The sequence below is a fragment of the Thunnus albacares genome, chromosome 6 (assembly GCF_914725855.1).
Source record: "Thunnus albacares chromosome 6, fThuAlb1.1, whole genome shotgun sequence".
Taxonomy (NCBI): domain Eukaryota; kingdom Metazoa; phylum Chordata; class Actinopteri; order Scombriformes; family Scombridae; genus Thunnus; species Thunnus albacares.
This window is the reverse complement of record NC_058111.1, coordinates 17,190,612-17,212,129: the sequence shown is the minus strand read 5'-3', so window position 1 is coordinate 17,212,129 and position 21,518 is coordinate 17,190,612. Positions and strand designations below refer to the sequence as shown.

Sequence of the window (21,518 nt, the reverse complement as noted above, 5' to 3'; positions counted from 1 at the left end):
TATCTTTGGGTTTTGGGTTGTTTGTCAGACAAAAAGACATTTGACGATGACACTCTGGGCTCTAAGAAATGTTAATTCCTAAAATAATTAACAGATTAATTTATCATTTAAAATAGTTATTAGTGGCAGTCAAAGCCAGTTTACACATGAGTGGCTCCTAGCTGTGTGTGTGAATGTGTGTCTTGTGTGTGTTTGTCAGCTTGAATAGGTCATAGTGGTGTTGTAGATTGTTTCCTCTTAATTGCTAAAATTAAGTCTTGATGAGTCGTCTTGAGAGTAAAGGAGAAGGAACTGGTTACACATTCTGTTTCTCGCTCCCACACTGCTTACTGTGTGTGTGTGTGTGTGTAGACCCATATCACCTCCAGCCCCATTATGTAAGCCTTTTTCTTTTTTTTTAATCAGTGTTATTTATTTGTTTTGCAATGCATGTTTTCTGTTTATGTAACTGTTTAGAATTACAGAAAAAGGGGGTGGAGGGTTAAGTGCGTCTGACTGTCTGCTCCTGTAACTGTCATGTCCCATGACACCATCACAGCGTCCCCACTCATAATAAACTTAACAAAGCATAGAATTATTTTCCTTATCTATTATTTGTTTATTTCCTTGTTTTAATTGATCAGTTAATCACTTTAAATATATTAAAAAAACAATGTCCATCATAAGTTGAGATGTCTTAAAATTGTTTGTTTTGTCTGAAAGCAGTCCAAAAACAATGTTATGAATGTTATGGAGCAGAGAAAGGAGCAAATCCACAAATCTGAGTAGCTACAACCTGCAAATATTAACAATTAGTTTCTTGATTTTTTTTTTTTTTTTTTTTTAATCACTTATCAAAATAGTCATTGATTAGTTTTCTGTCATTGTCATCCAGAAGCACCAGTAGCAAGTCTTGTAAAACCCAATGAGGAGAGGAGACAAAGGATCACTAACTGGAAAAGGTTTGAGAAAGAGGGAGGGAGAATGATACAACCTAATAGAAAAAAGGCTTGGCTGAGTGATTGCAGGCACGCAAGATGGCTCAGTGTGATTTGGCAGATATTACTTCAGCTCTTAGTTGGATTTTAATGAAAGGCAGACATGAACTTCTCAGCGTTTTGTGTGTGTCGGTGCGTTTGTGGAAGTGCGTGTTAGACTTCGCTGTCTTATTCCTCTGAAGATAAAATATGAGTTTTACTCACTCTACAGGCAACCCATCAGCACAAAGCCTTTGATGACCTCATGACAGTCTCTAGGGGAGTTTACCTCATAAAAAAACCCGTTTCCTCAACGCAGAAATATGTGGATCACATATGACATTATGCAAAAACCTGCAAACCCCATGAGACATTTATAAATGTTCAATCACACGGCACAATCCGCCTTTTGTTGGTCAGTTTGTACGGTTCTCTGACCACTTCATCACATCTGTCACCACAGTTCTACTCACCATGTGCCTGAACCACTTCCCTTTTTTACAATTACAAGAAATACTTTGTTTGAGGTTGCTGTTTTGCAGAACCTGCTGTTCACCACGTGGTTTAGTATCAAAATAGATGTGTTTTTGCATTTGGCTTTACTGTGTGATATGATCTTTAACTTTCCTCTCGTCCCACCCACCCCTGCTGTTTCGTCTTGTGCAGACTTTGGATTCGGGAACTTCTTCCAGCCCGGGGAGCCTCTGGCCACATGGTGCGGCAGCCCACCCTACGCTGCTCCCGAGGTCTTCGAGGGCCAACAATATGAGGGCCCGCAGCTGGACATCTGGGTAAGAGGAGTGATAGCAGAAAGATGGCAATTTTACCACAATATTTCAAATAATTTATTCAAGCATTGAATTTATGTGACATTTACTTTACCAAGCTACAAGATTATGCAATTCATTTTCGAATGTTTTATATATAGTCTTGATGTTATGAAGTCAGCAGCTTTTGTTCCCAATATATGGTTCTGTGGGGGATGTTGAGTGTGATTTCCCAACCACAGTTCATAACCTGCTGTACAGTATATCGCAATCATTACCATTTATTTTTGTGTGTGAATGTGAGCGATGCATTTGTGTATATGTACGTTTTTGAATGGAAATGATAACAATATTTACATCCAGACACCTCTATTGATTAATAAACTGATTACTCCTATCTCCTGCCCTGACCTTGCTCTGTGTGTGTTTATCTTTTTAATGTCTCCAGAGTATGGGGGTGGTGCTGTATGTGCTGGTGTGTGGCGCGTTGCCCTTCGATGGTCCCACTTTGCCTGTGTTACGGCAGAGAGTCCTAGAAGGAAGGTTTCGCATCCCCTACTTCATGACTGAAGGTAAAATGAGACAAACTCATTCTCTGGACCTTCAGTACCTCACATTCCTGTAAATGTACATGCCTGCAGTGTATTAGACACCTGTCAGTCTTTCTTATTATGGCACGTAGTCGAACTGAGGTGAAAATGGCACAAAAATTCTTGTGAAGGACATCATCATCATGCCGCTCAGATGAATAGATCACACTTTCCTATTTGAGTCACCATACTGTTGAATGTTCACTGGCAGACTCTCTTGTGGTATCAACCAGTCAGGGGGTAATTTCATTAACGAGACAGCATTACGCTCCTTTGAAGGGGATATAGTAGGAGACACTCTGTCATTGTCCTCTGTAATGTGTGTGTCCGTGTGTGTGTGTGTGTGTGTGTGTGTGTGTGTGTGTGTGTGTGTGTGTACGAGCTGCATGAGTGAGGTTGGCTAACTGTCTCAAAGCAGTCCTGCTGTTAGCGGCTGTGCTAGCTAGCTGGCAGCAGATTAAGTCCAGAGCTGGAGCTGTTTATGTAACCTGGGGAAGAGCCAGTGAAGCCTTCCAGCAGCTTGCCTGTCTGTCTTTCTGAAGAGACTCTCCCTGTCTGCATGTGTGTCTGTCTGCCCGTCTATCTATCTGTCTATCTGACTCATGCTCTCTGTCAGTGAGACATCTTCCTGTCCGTCTGTGGCCCTGTCTGTTTGTCTTTCCTTGTTTCTCTGTATCCCATCTGCAGTCTGTAGCACTTTCTCCACAGGGGGTGTGGTGAGAGAGTCGACCAGTTTTTTTTTTTTTTTTTTTTTTTTCTCTTCTTTTTTTCAGGACCTTGAAACAATTAATACGTAAGGGGAATGTAGGAGTGTAATGTCAGCTCTGTGGCCAGACTGACACTCAAATCCGCCTCCCCACCCCCAGTCCAGCCCTTGTTCCCTGAACAAGAAGAACAGAGTGTGCTATTTGCTCCATCCAGAAACAGTCCATCTCCTCTCACCGGCCAACGCTGTGGTACACAGCACAGCCTAGCACCGCATAGTTAACTCGCCTAGAACATCTCAACACTGTGAACGTTGTGATCTACCTCAACCCTCCTTATTCCACAACTAGATGATGTCATATGTCTCCCCTGCAGTATTGCACAGGACTAGTAGATAGTAGTACAGGACAACCCAGAGTTGTGTTATCCAGATAAACAAACAACCTGATGCCTGAGTCTGTATCCTTTATTTGTGGATGTTTAACCCTATGTGCAGACATTTGTGGCTGACTACAGAATTCTTTGTCAAATTATTGTTTTGGCCTATAAAATAGTGAGAAATGCCCATCACAAGTTCCCAGAGCCTGAGCTTTTGTATGACCCACCCAAAGATGTTACATTACAATGATATAAAACAGAGAAAAGCAGAAAATGTTTGAAATGTGTGCTTTAAAAAATGATTTAAATGGTTAATTGATTAGCAAAGTAGTTGCAGATCATTTTTCTGTTGATTGACAAATCGGATAATCAACTAAAACTTTCCCATGTGAAGCTGAGCCACTTTGACTTGTGTTGCTATTGTGGCGTTTTTCTCTCTTCTGTCTTGCGTTGCAGCAATGTGTTAACATATGTAACGTTTGAACGCCTTGACTTGCTGTTTGAAGTGCATTTAATTTATGAATGTCTGCTTATAGGATTTTGCTCCTGTTCAGTCTAATCATTGAAACCGGATATATTTTATATTTATTAGTTATAGGCTGTTTTTTTATGTTTCTGTGTTTTTTCTATATGAAAACAGAAAGCCTCAGTACCTGCTCTCTGCCCTTAAACTTCTCACAGCAGAGTGCTGTTCTCTGTCATTGGGGGACTTGGTGCAACTCTACACCAGTGGGAGATTGCAAGTGTTAACTGGGATGGTTCTGTGGTTGAGTCATGGTGGTGTAATGTACTGGCTAGGAACAGTGTGTCAATCAATCAGCCAGCCAGCCAGCCGGCTAGCCAGCTAGACAGTTATGCAGTGTCGGCCCCTTACATAGTCCAACCTTCCCTGGTGGTTAGACGCTTTGAGAAAAGTGCTCAGCTTCAACTGTTGCTATAAACACGGCTGTAGCAACGAGTAGAGCCTGAGTAACTTCTGGGTCAAACAAATTGTAGTGGATTGTAACTTATTTGAAGCAGATATTAACTGTAGGAGCTGCTAGAATGCCGCAGCATGAGGTAAAAGTGCAGTGAAGGGCACAGTGGTTATGCACATAATGGGGAAAAAATGTGTTGACTGAACCACCAGGCACAGGGTACAAAATATGTGATGTAAAGCAAACGTTAGTAGATCAGCAGGGCAACTAGGAAGAATGTGCAGCAGGGAGTTAATGTTGGCAGCCAGGTCCTTGGACTTGCTGTTATGAACTGCTGAGGTCTCCCTCCTAACGTTGGCAGGAGACAGGATTTCTGTAGACACTGGTTGAGTGGGAGAATAAAGGAAGAAGGTGACCTGCAGAAGACGTGTGGAGAAAATAATTTCAACTCCTTGAAAACCCTAAAAATGACACAATATTTAACAAAAATAACTGATCATTCACTATGCCTCTAAAGAGAGAATCTAACATGCTTTGTTCTGAGGTTTCTGAAGCACTTCAGATTGAAAACTCAAGGTAGAGACTGATAAAATCAAGAACATACTCCAACAAAGCATCAAAAATCAAGGAAAGAATGAATCACTGCAGGGCTTATTTGTTGCAAACACACCTGTTTTGCTTTAAGACCATAGCAGCAGGGTATAAGGGTAAGGATGCCGTGCAGCAGGCAGGAATGCAGCGCAGACAGTAGGGGCGCAGGCAGGCCAAAGTGGCACAGCCAGGGGAACTGTAATCCTGTTAAGAACCCAGCTGTGTCTGACGTCAAACTCATCTAGCCATTAACTAGAGGTGAGGAGCTCTCATTAGGGGGGGAGGAAAGTAGAAAAGAGTGTAGACATGCTGTTCAGAAGTGACGGCAGAAGAAACTAAGAAAACAAATGAGCAGATTTTAAGTTGCTATTCAGCCCCACTTCATCTGGGCTATTTTGAAAAGGACATGATGCTTTGTTGCTTAATTTGCTTCATCATAACTTCTAAGAGCGATAATCTGAAATATGAAACACTATAAAAACCTTATCACATTCTCTATCATTTTTCTTTCTACCCTCTCCCAGACTGTGAGCATCTGATCCGCAGGATGTTGGTCCTGGACCCGTCAAAGCGTCTGTCTGTGGCCCAGATCAAAGAGCACAAGTGGATGGCTCTAGATGTTCCAGTGCAGCGGCCTGTTCTGTACCAACAGCCAGTGTCTACCGAGGGCGAGGCCGGCGTGGGGGAGTACAGCGAGCAGGTCCTTCGCCTGATGCACAGCCTTGGCATTGACCAGCACAAGACTATAGAGGTGAGGACTGAGCTGGACGGAGGAGTTTGCTTTATTTATTCAACAGGAGTATAAAGAAGAAAGGTTTAAAGGTTAGAATGCGTGTGCAGAAAACTGACTTCTTCCATTATGTGAATTTGCTGATTCTTGTGAATAATGGTCAAAGTCAGTGTTTCCCCTAGGTTACCTGCTCGCTCTCTCGCTCAACCACTCACTCACCCGCTACGCAAACATTACATACTGCCCTATTCCTTAAAAGGAGCTACGCTACCAAGAGTTTCCTAGGCAGTGACACAGAGGTTAACTCACGTTTCGGAACAGTGCTGCACAGAGGCTCCCAAACACTATTGATTTCCAAATGAATGGATATATGGCGTTATTTTTGCCATTTAAAAATATTTTTTTGGCCTGGTGGGGGTTCTTGCTGCACAATTATAGGGGAAACACTAGTCAAAATGATGTTTTGAGTGATGTAGTGCAGACATTACAGAGGTACAATACATCTACTTTGCGACTGAATAAGAAATGGAGCTGCACAGATACTTAAATAAAATTGATAAATTGCTGCTTTGCATTAGCATTATGTCACAAGTGTGGTGATCCTCTTAAAAAATATAGCTTGCTACATTGAAAGAGGATGCAGTGATTTATCATCACGGTGTATATTTATCTATTTCTTTGTGTATTTTATTTAAATGCTTCTGGTTTCTCGATAAATCAAAAATGTTGAAAAAAATCCTGTCTGTATATATGTTGTACACAATATTTCTGCATTTATTACCACAATTACTTCTCTGTACTCTGTAAAGAAATCACAATATCATTATGGAAATATTATTCAGCCCTGATTAGAAAATAAGTGGAAAATATAGCCACACCCTAACTGAACACACCTGAACCCTCCTGTACATGTGTATGTTATCACCTACTTCAGTCTTTGCAAGCTTTGTATCAGTGCGGGCTGCAACTTAACTGCAGTATGTTCTGTGTGCTGCCTTTTCTTTTAATACATTTATGTTTACTGTATTTTATCTATATTCTGTTATTCAGCTGCTGCAGTAACCCAATTTCACAAAGGCGTAATTAAAGAATTAAGCACATCTTAAGAGCTGTCACAGTTAAAGGACCAGTGTGTAGGATTTAGTGGCATCTAGCGGTGAGGTTGCAGATTGCAACCAACTACTGAATACCACACCCCCCCCCTTCCAAGCATGTAGGAGAACCTAGTGGCCCCGAAACTCACGAAAAACGTGAAAAGTCCTCTCCAGAGCCAGTATTTGGTTTGTCCATTCTGGGCTACTGTAGAAACATGGCGGTGCAACATGGCGGCCTCCATGGAAGGGGACCCGCTGTCTTCGTAGATAAAAAGGGCTCATTCTAACGTAATTCTTATTTTCAGGTGATTATACACTAAAAAATTACTCATGATTATTATATTCCATTTCTGCCAAGTCCGTTCCACTAGATGCCACTAAATTTTACACACCGCACCTTTATTTATCCAAAATTAAAGGTGTACATCGGGAATAGCTTTAGCTACAGACCATTCATGTTGTCTGTCATCTTGCAGTCTTTGCAGAACAAAAGCTACAACCACTTTGCTGCTATCTACTACCTGCTGGTGGAGCGGCTCAAGGCCCATCGCTGCAGCTTCCCCGTCGAACAGAGGCTCGATGCCCACCAGCGACGGCCCAGCACCATCGCCGAACAGACCGTTGTCAAGGTAACCGTGGGGTGTCAGGGCAACGAGGGAGTTCTGAATAATGTGTACTGAGATTACCATCTACGCCTCCCTGATCAAAGCTGTGTTATTCACACTTGCACCCAAGAACAAACAGACGGACAGACGACGCCCATTCATTTATCTGTCCAGCCAGGTTCTGTCTTCACCTGCTCTCTTCCAATATTTTCCACCCAGCCTTGATCTTAATGCATCTCCCTCAGTTACATTATTCATCATTTTCTTTTCTTTGCCCCCCTCTCTCTTCTTACCGACGTTGTGCAATTTCTCTTTCATTTCCCCTCACCATCTAGAATCTCGCTTTCTCTTCTTGCTAAATGTGAATTATAAAGTCAAATTCACTGCAGCTCAATTTTGACATAATTGCATTATTATCAAGGATGTTGTTAAGTATCAGCCATGAATTGGAGGTTTTTTGATGTAATGTCAAAAACTCTCTGTTTTTCTCCCTCTCTGCAGTCGACCAGTGGTTCAGCCCAGGTGGGTTTGCTCCCGCAGGGTGTTCGTCTGTTGCGCTCCCCTGCTGTACCCCAAGCCTCCTCCGATGCGTTCACCTTCCCCCAGACTGCATGTCCGCTGGAGCAGACTTTCATGGTGGAGGACGTCAACACGCCCAAAGTAGGTCCAACAGCAGTAGCAGCAGGCTGAGGGAAGCCTCCTTGCTAAGTCCTTTTGTTTGCGTGTCTTCTTGTCTGTGTGTTCGTCCTCTATTTTCATATGACGGCTCACTCGGAAGTTGTAGTTGTTGCAGTCGTAATCAGCCAGCACAAGTATGTCCTGAAAAATGATCCCGATAAGCTTGACAGTGATTCGCTTTGATAAGCGTACCCACTCACTGTGAATCAGAAGTGTGTGTATTTGTGTGTGTGTGTGTGCGTGTGTGCGCGCGTGCACGTCAGACACCTTTTGAGGTTTTGAGCATTGGCTTGCTCCGTCAACCTGCCAGAGTGCAGCTGACTTGTTCTCTTATGTAAGCTTTCAGCCAGCACTCACATCAAACAGGACAGCTGCCTGTCCTGCATAGATCTTAGACAGACTCACTCACACACACACACACACACACACACACACACACACACACACACACACAAATATACACCATGCGCTCTCTCTTTTTCTGTTTATCTGTACCAACCAGCGACCTTTTCCTCCAGGCCTGTTGCTGAGCTGACCGACTATTACAGAACACAGACACCAGTGGTCTGAGTTGACGACCTCACACTCCTGCAGGGCTACACACACACACACACACACACACACAGACATACATGCTGTATCATTCTTCAAGATTTCTTTTCCATCCCACCCCCTCTCCTGTCTCCAGTAAAAAGTGATGTGTGCATTGTGTGTGTGCATACACAGTGTTTGTGTGTGTCTATGGTGAGCAGAACAGGGCAGAGTGAGAGTGCGTGTTATCTGCGTGAATGGAGCCTGGTTATGTAAGCGGTCCTGTGATGATGTGACCTAATGTGAAGCTGAGTGAACACACATGGACAGGAAGCTGCTGCGCTGCTCCAGCGATCTCACCGCCATGACTTCCTACCCATCAGCCAACAGCTCATCTTTTTTTTCCCCTCTTTTTTCTATTCTTATGTGTTTTTTCTTTTCATCCAAGCTTTTTCTCTTACTCTTCTTCTTCATCCTTTAATTTCTTTCTATCCTTATCACCCCTACTCTTTTTCATCATCTATTTCCCAATGTCGTTTTCTCCGCTTGTCCCCCATGTGCAAGCCTGTGTGTGTGTGTGTGTGTGTGTGTGTGCGCCTGTTGAGTAACAGCATTCCTATCCCAGCACACTACAGAAAGCAGATGGGGAATTGGGCAAAGTTGCTCTTTCTAGACTAACACCAGGCTTTCCGGTTACTGCGGCAACTCATGCAGATGATCTTTGTCTGCGTGTGTGTATGTGTGTGAATCTATGTCTGTGTGTATGTCAGTCACACAGCACTTACAGTCAAAGCTCACTTCCTGGCCCTGCATTCCTTTATCCGCACCCTCCACCTCTAGGCCAACACACATAGCCCTGTATGCGGTAACACACACACTCCCAGTATGAGGCCAGCTGTGGTGTGTGGAGGGAAAACAGAGGGAGGAGAGTAACTAGTGGAACTGATTCACAGTATGGTGGTCGCCTTCTACTATCCATGTGGTCTAGTGCAAATGATGGATTTCTGTGTGTGTTTGTGTGTGTCTAAGATGCTCGATTTGACTAAGAACCTTCATTTGTCTCAACATGTTAATGTGTCCCGTTTTCTTCAGTGTGGAGCCATTTTCTTACTGGCACTGCCAATATCGAATGTATAGTTATTGTTTTCTCTTTCTGTTGCTTTTTTATCACCCCCCTTCTAGGTGAATGGCTGCCTACTGGACCCCCTGCCTCCCCCCACTGTCCTCCGCAAGTCCTCCACCTCGTCGCCTAGCAACATGATGGAGACATCGATCGATGAGGGCATCGAGACCGAGGAGCCCGACACAGATGATGATCCACCCCACCTGCTCTCGGCCTATCAGACGGCTCGTTTTGGCCAACGACGACACACCCTCTCCGAGGTCACCAACCAGCCAGGGACTTCAAACCAAGGTGTGTTGTCACCTGATCAAACACACACCTCTAGACTATGTCACATGCACTTAAGTTTTTCTGGATCATCCCCCATGAGCAAAAATAAATTTTCCTTGAAATAAAATACAGATTTTTTTTTGTCCCCTAGGTAAATTATTTGCTCTAGGCCACAACCCCTCCATGGGTAGCATGGACTCTGACATGGGCTACGACATGGGCTCCGTGCACAGCGACCTCGGTCTACTGGAGGACGCCCCATCTCTCAGTGAAGTGGTACCGACCAACAGCTCTGCCCCTGGCGTCACCCCCACGCCTTTCTTGAGCGCTCGGCCTGCCAACCCAGCAATGGCCGCCCTGACCTCTCAGCACAGGGAGACGCACAACCGCTCCCCCATCAGCTTCAGAGAAGGACGCCGGGCCTCTGACACCTCGCTTACCCAAGGTCAGAGCCACCGGTGTTTATTTGTTTTTTCTCTCCTTCATATCTGTTCATCCACTCTCTCAAATGACACACTTCTCTGTATGTGTGCACTCAGACTGCTCTGACTGAATGGGTTAAGTATCTTCCTCCATTTGAGGGTCAACCTTCAACTTTAATAGAAACTCTCACTGTTTGTGACATTGCATTTGCAGTGCAGGTTAATGGATGAGATCAGAGGAGTCTGCAAAGAACAATAGAAAGATGATTAAGCTCCTTGCCAGCCATTGGCAGTAGTAGACAAATCCACCTTAAAGGCCTCAATAGACTACAATGTAATACAGTCACAAGACATTTTGACATGTCTGATCATTACTGTACTGTGCTCAGTCTGCACAATTGAATGCAGCAAGGTCAGACATGATATTGAAAGATGGCTGAAAGACCTGTTGTGATGTATAGAAAATCAGTCTGAAGTGGATGTACACAAGATTGACTGAAAGGAGTGCTTTGAAATCTTAGATCAGTCATAAAAAAGCGCCAGTTAAATGCCAGATCAGACACGTCTCCTTAAGCCCAGTCACTAAGAGCTGCGGAGAGTTTGATGTATGAAGTGTCCTGGTGCATGCAGTATGTCTAAGGCTCCAGCAGCACTAGAGCACCAGTCAAGAGGAAGAGCTCTGATTCTTATGACACAGACGCAACAACCCTGCTGCAGCTGCTCCCTCACACCCGTCTACACACACACACACACACACACACACACATATATAAATATAAATAAATATATATATATATATATATATATATATATATATATATATATGAACTGCCTCCTGGATAAAAGTGTCTCATTCCCACCCTCTCATTTGCTCCCCCTCCTCTCTTTCACACACTTTTTTTCCCCGTCTCTTCCTCCTCTCTTCCCTTCTCTCATCCTCTCCAGTCCCTCTGACGACTATGAAGGTGATGATTCATGTTATGAATCACAGACAGATATTTGAAGGTTTCAGCCCACATATCTCTCCCTCTTCCCCTTTCTTACGCTCCCTATGTCCCTCTCTTATTCACTCAGTCTCCTTCTACCTATCTATCGCTCACTCTCTGCCTTGCTTTTCTCTTTTCAGTTTCAGTCTGGCAGGCAGGATTGGTCTCTACTCCACATCAGAGAGGCAAAATATAAGAGCGAATGTTGGAACAACATCTGTCTGCCTCTCCATTTGTTCCTTTACAGCTACATTATTCTGTGCCTGCTTGTTATAAATCACCTGTACTTTAGCCAAGTAGAAACTATAATTATAGCTTGAAAATGAGCGCTCTTTCCCCAACTCTACATTGACAACCTGTGTTATGCGCTCCTAGTTGGTATTTGCAGTTATTTACTTATTTATTTTATGTAATCCTCTTTGGAGAGTGTTGATGCAGTGGATTCTTTTGCGTCAGACTGCTGACTCTGGTTTTAAATAACTCCCACCATCACGGTGAGTCAGGTCCCATCATTCGCAGCCACAGTTCGTCACCACTGGATGGGTCTTATCAGAGCTACTTGCTGTTGCGTTCATACACACACAGATACTGTCGCATGCGCACGTACAAACACGCCCACAACAGTTTATGACGTACATCCAGTCACATTGTCAGAAGGGAAGATGAAAAGTGCTAACCAGTCAACCAGTTTGCGTCAGTGAGGATTAAGCCTGACGCTCTGTATTTATTTTTACTCTCAGGTCTGGTTGCGTTCCGGCAGCACCTCCAGAACTTGGCGAGGACCAAAGGCATCCTGGAGCTGAATAAAGTCCAGATGTTGGTGGAGCAGATGGGCTCTGGGGAAGGGGCTGCCATGGGCCCCCTGGGACCACAGCACCACTTGCACAACCTCCTGGAGGTCAGTCGTCCTGCATAATCACACAAAAACACACACACACACATCCTACACTCAACCCCATTCAAGATCTTTCTCTTTCCATACCCGTTCTCAGCCTCAGTCCCTCGACTATCCTCACCCCATGTCGCCTGGAAAAAGAGGAAAAAAACAGGCACCCAGGCTGTTGTGTAACCCCAGGAGAGGCAGCCAACTGTGGCTTGTTTACTGTCTCCCGTCCCCCTGGGGCCTGGAGCCTAGGCCAAAGTGAATGCAGCCATTGTTGAATTCAGTCAGACTTACCCATAGTAGTGACTGGCACTCAATAGGCCCAAGCTGAAATCACACACAAAGATGGGCACACACATAGACTAATACACACACATAGACACACTGCAAGGGAACCATTTGAGGAAAGATTCATAGGCATCCCTGTAAAAAAACAACAAAAAAACAACATACAAAAACAGTAGTAAAAACAGATAAGATCTAGTTGTTTTTCTTTTGTCCATCTCTCATAATGCAATAACGCAGCCTTTTGCTGGTTATGGTGCTGGGGCCCCATCATCCTTTTAATTTGCTTTCATTTCATTTCACTAATGTGTAATCCCTATGGTACATGCCATTTAGAGAAAGGCATCTGGCTGATCAGTCACCACACAGGCATTTGAGCAGGAGACAGCATGGATAATCCAGTTAGACCAGACGATGAAGCACCCAGACCCTGACACAGCTTTATTAACCGACAGAAGAGGGGTTCTGGGATGTGTGTGCCCTTGACCACACGTGTACATGGGCACAAGCATTCCCCGTTCTAACACATCGTGCTTCATGTGTTTGTTTGAAGGGTGAGGCATCCAAGCAGCAGGAGGGCCTAGCTTTATACCAAGGTGGGCCGCAGCCACCTCTCCTGTCCCGCAGGCAGAGTTTGGAGACACAATACCTCACTCATAGGCTACAGGTACAGTCACACACCAGATACACTCATTCCTGTTGTGACTCTGACTACACGCACTGGTTTATACAAGTTTGTATCTGTTACAGACATGTCTTATCAAACCAAATAGCCACTTTGCGTAACATTCAATGATGTCATTTGTAAATTTAAAGGTTATCACATCTGCCATGATGCAATAATGGTGAATATGTTTGTAGTTGGTTACCATGGCAATTATCCTGAATGCAGTCATCAGTACCAATCTCTCTTTTGCCCACAAGGCTGGTGTCTTGGTTAACAGTCCTGCTAGCTGCCAACTTTTCTGTAAGGAGACTCCTCGAAGTTTAGAGCAACAGCTGCAGGAACACAGGTAATCCATGTAGTAAATAAAACATGTTTGCAGTGTTTTTGTCTTGTGTTCATTATGCTGTGACGGCCTTCTACAGCTGGAAATCTGCAATCAGAACATTTGCAAATAAATGAGAAAAGAGCAAAGAGTTTGACACACAGGAATGGTCTCAGAGTCACATTTACCTATCCTGATAAACAGATTGAAATGCCATTTTGTTTTTCAAGATGATCAAAGAAATATGTAATTTAAGAGTTGTTATTTCTGTAAGTGTACTTACAGAAAACAGTAATTAATAATAATACAACAATTTGTACAGCTGCATTGATTCATTCCATGCTTGTCGCCATTTTTGTCACTATTTTTTATGAATGTACGTAAGTAGCGAGCTTGCTATGTAGGACAATGACATCCCCATTTTTAATCTCATTCTACTGGTTGACTGTCTCTGTAACTGATGGAAACAGCCGTCTATGTTCACAGCACCAATCGCTGAACTAATCAGAGATGTGGGCAGTGATTCAGAGGTCTGGAACCACGCTAACTATTATTCCCAAACAATATGAAATACCATGTTTGAATACAGAGTGTCCATTTTCATTCTAAATTTTGTCCACACTGCTGAAGTGCCCATGCATAACATTTTGTTCGTAGTGAGTCAAACAGTGTTGTCCTGATCTAACTGAGCTCTGCTGCTCTACTCACAGGCTGCACCAGAAGAGGATGTACCTGCAGCAGTCACAGGGCATGGGGCTGCAGGTCTACTTCAACCAGATGCAGATAGCTGAAGGATCCTACCCGACAGGGGGCCCTGCTCTGGACCCGTCGGCGTCACAAAACCCTCAGGGTCCCCCCATGTCAGCCGCCCACCAGCCTCAGCAGCAGGGCAGTCCCCAGGCCTCGCCACCCTTCAGCCACCCCCATAGCCTGAGCCCCCTGATGGAACCAGGGGAGGGGCTCGTTTATGACCCCTACATGAGCCACCACCACTACACCCAACACCTGTCCCCTGGATCCCACCTCCACCACCACCTCCACCATGAGGCCTCCCCCAGCGGCCTGGGCTACAGCTACCCTGCAGGCTGTGAGCAGCAGGTCCTGGGCCCTTCCGCTGAGGCCCTTCACCCAGACCAGTATGAGTTCCCGCTGGACCCCGGCCTGCTGCCCCCACCTGCTCCAGGAGAGGCTGATGCTGGAGCTGTGGCCGGGGGTTTGGTTTGTCCAGGGCCATCAGAGGGCCTGGGTCTGCCTGAGCTCCAGAGCTCCCTCCTGGACAGTGAGATGATGGAGACGGTGGACTCCCAGCATGGATTTGTACTGGTCAACTGAAGGGTGCCAGCTGTGGGGGTTGACAGAAAGCAGTATTAAGCAATGAGAGCCTACACAGCATTAAGAGCAGAGAGAGTGGGGATATAAGTGGAGGCCACAAGCGTAGCAACAGGGAAGGGAAAGTGTTAATTTTTGTACGACTAATACAAACTCCATTTCTTAGTTGTGATGAACCTCAGAAAACCTTTCTACCAAAATCCTCCCTTAGACTACCTCCCTTTCTCCCTCTCCTCCTCTGTTCTTGTTCTCATCAGCTCTACGAGACAGGAACAGGTCCGCTATGTGGCACAAGTTGAGCTTCGCCAGGCTAACTAGGCGAAGCTGCTGTTGTCATGGACGTTGTGTCACCTGTGAGATGATGAGCTCTTCAGGACTGCGCCGTGCAGCCCGGGGGGAGGGGGATGCTGCACATCCTTGAGGCTGCCAGAGTGCAGCATTTCACCTAGAAATGGTTTGGAAGTGAACTAATTTAGGACTGACTGACTGGCAACCAAAAGCACAATGGCTGGCAGTGCTTTTTGTATTTAAAATAGGACACCTTCAACAACAATAGACTGGTTCTCAAAACACTTTTGTGCATTTTTTTTTTCTGTTTCAGTAGATGAAAAACAACTGAACAAGAGAAAATAGCCCTCATTTATCATGGTACCATGGATATCACCGCACATTCAAGTGTTAAAAGTGTTAGCAAGAAACTGATCTTTTCCAGTTTATAGAAATGATTTTACACACTACTGTGAGCGCACAGGCTAACATGATGGTCGTATTTATCGGTGCATAGGTTTCAACACTAACATACACAGTATTTGACAGTACCCTCCACAAAAGAGTAACTTACTTAAACAGATAGTCAAACATGCTGAAGATGGTGAGTAATGCACCATTTGTGGAGCTTGTGCAACATTTGTGCTTTTAACAGTGATAAACTCTCTCTAAGATCATTTAGTTAATTAACTAGATAATATAACACAGCTATATAGCAGCAGGCTTTGGTGTTGGCTATGTGACGTAAATAATACAGTTTCTTCTGTTTGTTTTCAGTGTTTTTTGTAACTTGTAACTACTGATCCTGATTTATTTCTTACACTACTGAAATGCTTTTCCACCTTTCCATCTGATTGCACACACTTGCTAGGTGTCATTATACTCGTGCAGCCAATAAGATGAGGATGATTACCAGCTCTCGCAGGTGAAAATGGCCACACGTCTATTTAACAGTTGAATTGTGGGTCATGCATTTGCCAGATAAATGAGGGCTGATGTAATTAACGTGTGTTTGGTTGAGAAGTTGCCGTGTTAGACAGTCGATATTATTCTATTTTTGTGGCAATACTGAAGCAATATTAATCCTTAATGTTGGGGGATTATGAATGGAAGCCTCACCTGTACAGCCAACTCTGATTGGTTCCCGGGACCTCTGAGTCGTCAGCAGTGACATCACTGGAGTTGATGATGTAACCAGGAGATAATCTCTCACTCGCCCCGCTAGTGAAGGGACAAGCCTGGAGACAGTTGTATGTGTGTATGTGTGTGTGTGTGTATATATGTATGTGTGTATGTTTGTGAGTGTGTTTGAGTGTGATTATGTTTGTTTGCACAATTCAACTTTTCAAATTGTCTGCATCCATCACATTATTAGTGCATCATATCCATCTTTACTGAAAAAGACAAAACACTGTATTGACTCTAGTCTCCATTCAAAATAACTCAACCTGTGCACACTTGTAGCTTTTAGGTGACTGCTTAGTTCTGGTTTACATCCTCAATGCTCCAGTCATGCCTCTGTGTTGTTTTAATGATGAATTCTGTTTATAATAATGGAATGACCCCTTAAAAATTCCCTGCATAAGATTTCATGAAAGAATGTTTCCTCTCTGATGTTGGGGCTGCTGTGAGACAAAGACCAGCAGAACATCAGTCACCTGACACTGGATTTCAACTATTTACCACCGCTCTTTGACTGACAGCAAGCCAGCAACAAGACGAGAGATTTTTTTTTTGTTGTTGTTGTTGTTTTACAACACTTAAAGGTACGGTGTGTGGAATTTAGTGGCATCTAGCAGAACGGACATGGCAGAAATGGAATAAAATATTCATAAGTATTTTTTAATTAGTGTATAATCGCCTGAAAATAAGAATTGTTGGGTTTTTGGTACCGTAGAATGAGCCCTTTATATCTACACAGGGAGAGGGTCCTCTTCCATGGAGGCTGCCATGTGGCACCGCCATGTTTCTACAGTAGCCCTGAACGGACAAACCAAACACTGGCTCTAGAAAGGGGCTTTTGCATTCTTTGCAAGTTCTGCAGCCACCATACGTTCTCCTACACACTTGGAAGGGGAGGGGGAGGGAAGGGTTTTTCAGTTGGTTGCAATCTGCAGCCTCACCGCTTAGATGCCTCTAAATCCTACACACTGGTTCTTTAAGACTGTGTTGAATCTACTTGAAGCACACAGATGTATCTTCTCTGACAGTTGATCATGATGATGATTTTAAAAAGCTACTTTTCATTGGAATAACAGGACGACGAACATCAGAGGGTTGAGATGAGATTATTAGACCGTGACCATCTGCCAGACTGTGTGACCTTGAGTGGTCGGGGGTTAAACTTGTAGGACTGTGTGTAGTCACATTAGCCTTCAGACAAGACAGACAGGCTCAGTCTGTAGCCTCAGCTGAGCAGATATTTTATAGAGTTCACAGTCAGACTCTGAAGTACAGAGTGGTTTCTTTCTAGCTGCAGTTACCAGTCGTAATGATGGCTACAACATATGGACCAACTGTGGTTGCAGTCCTGTGCATGACTTGAAGGCAAAATCCACCCTAAACACCTTTAACAGTGTTGCACAACAGGTTATTTTCATTCTGCATTAATCTGTTGTTTATTTTGATTAATCAATTAACCTTTTGGTCTATAAAATGTCAAAAATAGTGAGAAGTGCCCATCAAAATATCCTAGGGCCCCAGCTGACATACTCAAAATGCTTGTTTTATCTGACAGTCCAAACCCCAAAAATATTCAGTTTAGTCTCACAGAAGATCAAGAAAATGGGTAAATATATACCTTTGAGGGCCTTGAATCAGAACATTTTGGGCATTTTTTTTTTTTGCTTAAAAAATAACTTAAAACGACTTATCGATTATCAATATTGCTGCAGAATAATTTTCTGTCCATTGATTAATCGACTGATCATTTCATTTCAACAAATGAACACTGCTGGATATGTACAGTGTATTCCTGAGCCTCTCTTGTTCTTCATTAGTGCACTTTTTTTTTTTTTTTTATTCCTGAGTATAACTGTCCAGTATGACATCATGTTGAGATATTTCTGGCCTTACACCCATCTTACATCAACGCCAAACACTTGGGTTTTTGGTGTGTGAGAAAAGGCTTACTGAGTCACTGTTATACTCTTTTGACTTTTAACTATCAAACAGATGTACTCCAGCAACAATGGGCTCAATAGAACAGCATGCACTACAGCCACAAGACATGTTGCAAAACAGGTCTTGTGGTTGCATTAATAGTTCCACCCTAAAATTTACAAACCATTTGGTGAGCTGGATATGTTTATATGGCCACACGCCCACGTTTTATTGACAGAAATCAGCTCACACCCAGTTTGTGGGTCATGTTGAGAATGTCTTTTGGAAAGACAACGAACCACTTGAGAACAAGAGTATGAGGCAGCTTGAAGGTAAAATAATAATTCTGGAGTTTACAGAACATTGAATTGTTGATACATGACAGTGGGAGGGTATTTAAGGGTGGATTTCGCCTTAAGTGGATATTTTGATGATTGTTTTCTTGCATTGTTAATGGTCAGGCTAGAACACCTACAGGACGATCTGTGGAAATTGAATACTGGAGCACTTTGACAACCAAGGGAAGAAGAGATGTAGCGAGAGAGGAGGAGGCGAATGTGTTGGAGGTGGAAAAGGTTTTGTATCGCTCTGCTGTTTCCTGGCAGATGAAACAAACTGTAATCTGTAGGAAACACCTTTTCTCCTCTCTCTTCCCCACCAATAATGGACACAAAACAAATTTCTTTCAAAGAAAGACCAGACACAGTAACACTTTATCTGATTGTTGATTTAATCCAAGAAAGAGAGCAACACTTTTCAGCTCATGACGAGTGTTCTTTGTACAAATTAGGGGTGTAGTGAATCTTCAGTGCACGCTCAAGTTGCACCGAGGGGAATTTTTGTGTTGAACGTGAATAGTGTTCAGTGTGCCTTTTTACTTTTTCGTATTTTCAATCTAAATTAAGACTATGAATAATACCATTATTTCTGGTTGGACCCTTTTATCATTTATTTTATTATGATTACTTATGATTACTTTTCTTTTCCTGAAAGTAAGTAGAGCCAGGTTTTACAAAGGTACAAAACCAAAGTCCCTCAGAAGTTTCCCTGTATGACCCACCGTGTGGAGTTTTGGAGCTTCTTTGTCAGCTTCTCTACCGTGCTTTTTCTTGTTGGTCAATCAGTGTATGCCATTTAAAAGTATTATAGCAATATTTCTCTAGTTGAAGACTAAAGTCATGAAGATTCTAGTGGACATGTATCCAAGTATCATAATTTCACCTCCTGCTGATAAAACAAAAACATCAATCTATCAATAGAAATCCAGTTTTATATTTACCTTCATTGATGTTGACCACACATAAGCTAACTTGCTGTTGAGATTAAAAAAAGGTTTATTGAACATAATATTGTGGGTGTTTCTTGTGTGTGTGTGTGTTTGTCGATGAGTCACATCATTCGTCAGTGTGTTTTGACAATGCTTTAAAGCGGCTCTGTTTGTGTTCATCCTGGTTGTTGAAACACGGTTACAGAGCTGACACTTAAAGTATTTTCTACATCACATCTTCTCCACATAACCCAATTGTCCTATAACTACAAACTGCACCCATCTGATAGCACCCCGGGGTTTTCTCGGTGTTGGTGTGGGTTAATGACTTGGAAAAATGAATCGCACCAAGTACTCCGTATAAACTGTTGAGTCATAGTTGAACCTGAAATCATTTCAACCAGAATTAAAGCACCCGAGGCGGTCAATCCAGCAGGAGCCACAGGACTGGTTCTGTTGCATCGTTTAAATATTTATATCCTGTAATGCCAGGCTTTAACTACCAATGACTTCAGTTCACTTGTACTTTTGTTGATAGGGCTAATAGTCTCATAAATTCCTTACATATTTCCTGTCACTACCTTAAGTGAACATGCTAACATAACTACACAGGAGATGACAGATTTGTAGTTCTCCACGTCAGATAACAGAGAAAGTACCAGGATGTTCAGGCAGTCAGAGGAAGTATTTGAAAGAAAAGATATTTTCCTGTCTGTAATGACAGCATACCTGGACAGAATTACCCCGAGGCATTAAAACTGTGTCTGTCTGCTCTGACAAATACGAGAGAAAACAAAATGTGCTCTTGTTTGCAAGTGCTATCTGACACAGGTTTGGTTAGAAGCAGACATCAACTCAAACTGATGATTCAGACACAACCACAGCATGATTATCACTTCTGACACATTAAAGGGTTAGTTCACCCACATTACAGAAAAAAACATTTTCTCCCTTACATGTAAGTGGTTTCTAGCCATGCAGATAGTTGTGGTTTAATTTGCCCTGGTTTTCAGATATGTGTCTGAGATGTCTGCAAAGCCAATCATACCTTAATCATTTCCTAATGGACCCTGGGGCAAAAATCTGACCCTAATGACCACTTGTTTGTGGTCAAATATAAATTTATTCAGGAACATTCACTGTTTAAATTGTGGTACAGCAAGACAGGTAATGATGCAGGACCTGCCTTAGGGCCTCTATCATTTCAACCCTGTTTAGTGGTGCATAGACTGACTGACACCACATTTAATATGGTGCATTCAGAGGCAGTTGCCCACAGTTGTGAGCATCGCAATGGAAATTTCACTTATGCCCATTATGTGCAAGCAAATCTCAGAGACAGATATCTCAAAATCCAGACAAATATTTTTTTTTATTTGGGGGAACTAACCCTTTAATGACAGAATTCTACTGCCATATTCTGCCATACTATTTATACCATGGCAGCTACCCCTTTAATATCTCCAGGTGCATTAGTCCATTGTGGGCAATTTTGAACATGCAGTACTGTTACTGCTGCTGGATTAATAGGATGAAGTACTTTGATTTGTCAGGTTTTTAGTAAATGTCTGGTTTGTAGAACCACTAACATTTTTAGAAAATGTACTATATCACAATATATATTGATATAACAATACAAAATCGCATACATTGCATTGTATGATTTATGATTTCCATATCACCCACCGCTTACACACATCTTCTAGACAACCAGCTGTTTTGCTTTTATACTCAGTGTTATCAGGCTGGAGGGAGGACTGAATAATTCATCGCCAGTGATAAGAACCGACCAATGTCTGACATCACATGTAGTCCATCTCCATGGCAATCACCTGTCAATATTTATAAAACCACGCAGACCTTTCTGATAGTAAAGTGTAGACAAAGGGGGCCCGTCCTCAGCCAAGCACTGATTGGCTGATCGATCTCAGCTGCACATCTGAGTAGAAAGTTGCAGGGCTGTAAATATTCAGTCTGTGAATACAATTGAGAGCAAAATGTGCCACCAGAAAATGAGATGACTTCTCAGCACTGTTTGTGCCTCCTGTGTGGA

General features: G+C 43.1%; 1 protein-coding gene across 1 annotated transcript in view; it reads left to right on the top strand.

The window, feature by feature from the left end:
- The window catches only part of sik2b (salt-inducible kinase 2b), a 42,756-nt gene extending 25,822 nt beyond the window's left edge, over positions 1–16,934 (top strand). Inside the window, exons 5-15 of the mRNA XM_044353762.1 lie at positions 1,623–1,747; positions 2,172–2,295; positions 5,429–5,655; positions 7,205–7,357; positions 7,835–7,993; positions 9,725–9,956; positions 10,087–10,380; positions 12,084–12,241; positions 13,065–13,178; positions 13,436–13,524; positions 14,211–16,934. Of these exons, the coding sequence (XP_044209697.1) occupies positions 1,623–1,747; positions 2,172–2,295; positions 5,429–5,655; positions 7,205–7,357; positions 7,835–7,993; positions 9,725–9,956; positions 10,087–10,380; positions 12,084–12,241; positions 13,065–13,178; positions 13,436–13,524; positions 14,211–14,832 (2,297 nt within the window). The 3' untranslated portion in view covers positions 14,833–16,934. The remainder of the gene's footprint in view (positions 1–1,622; positions 1,748–2,171; positions 2,296–5,428; positions 5,656–7,204; positions 7,358–7,834; positions 7,994–9,724; positions 9,957–10,086; positions 10,381–12,083; positions 12,242–13,064; positions 13,179–13,435; positions 13,525–14,210) is intronic.
- Positions 16,935–21,518: the final 4,584 nt, after the last annotated feature.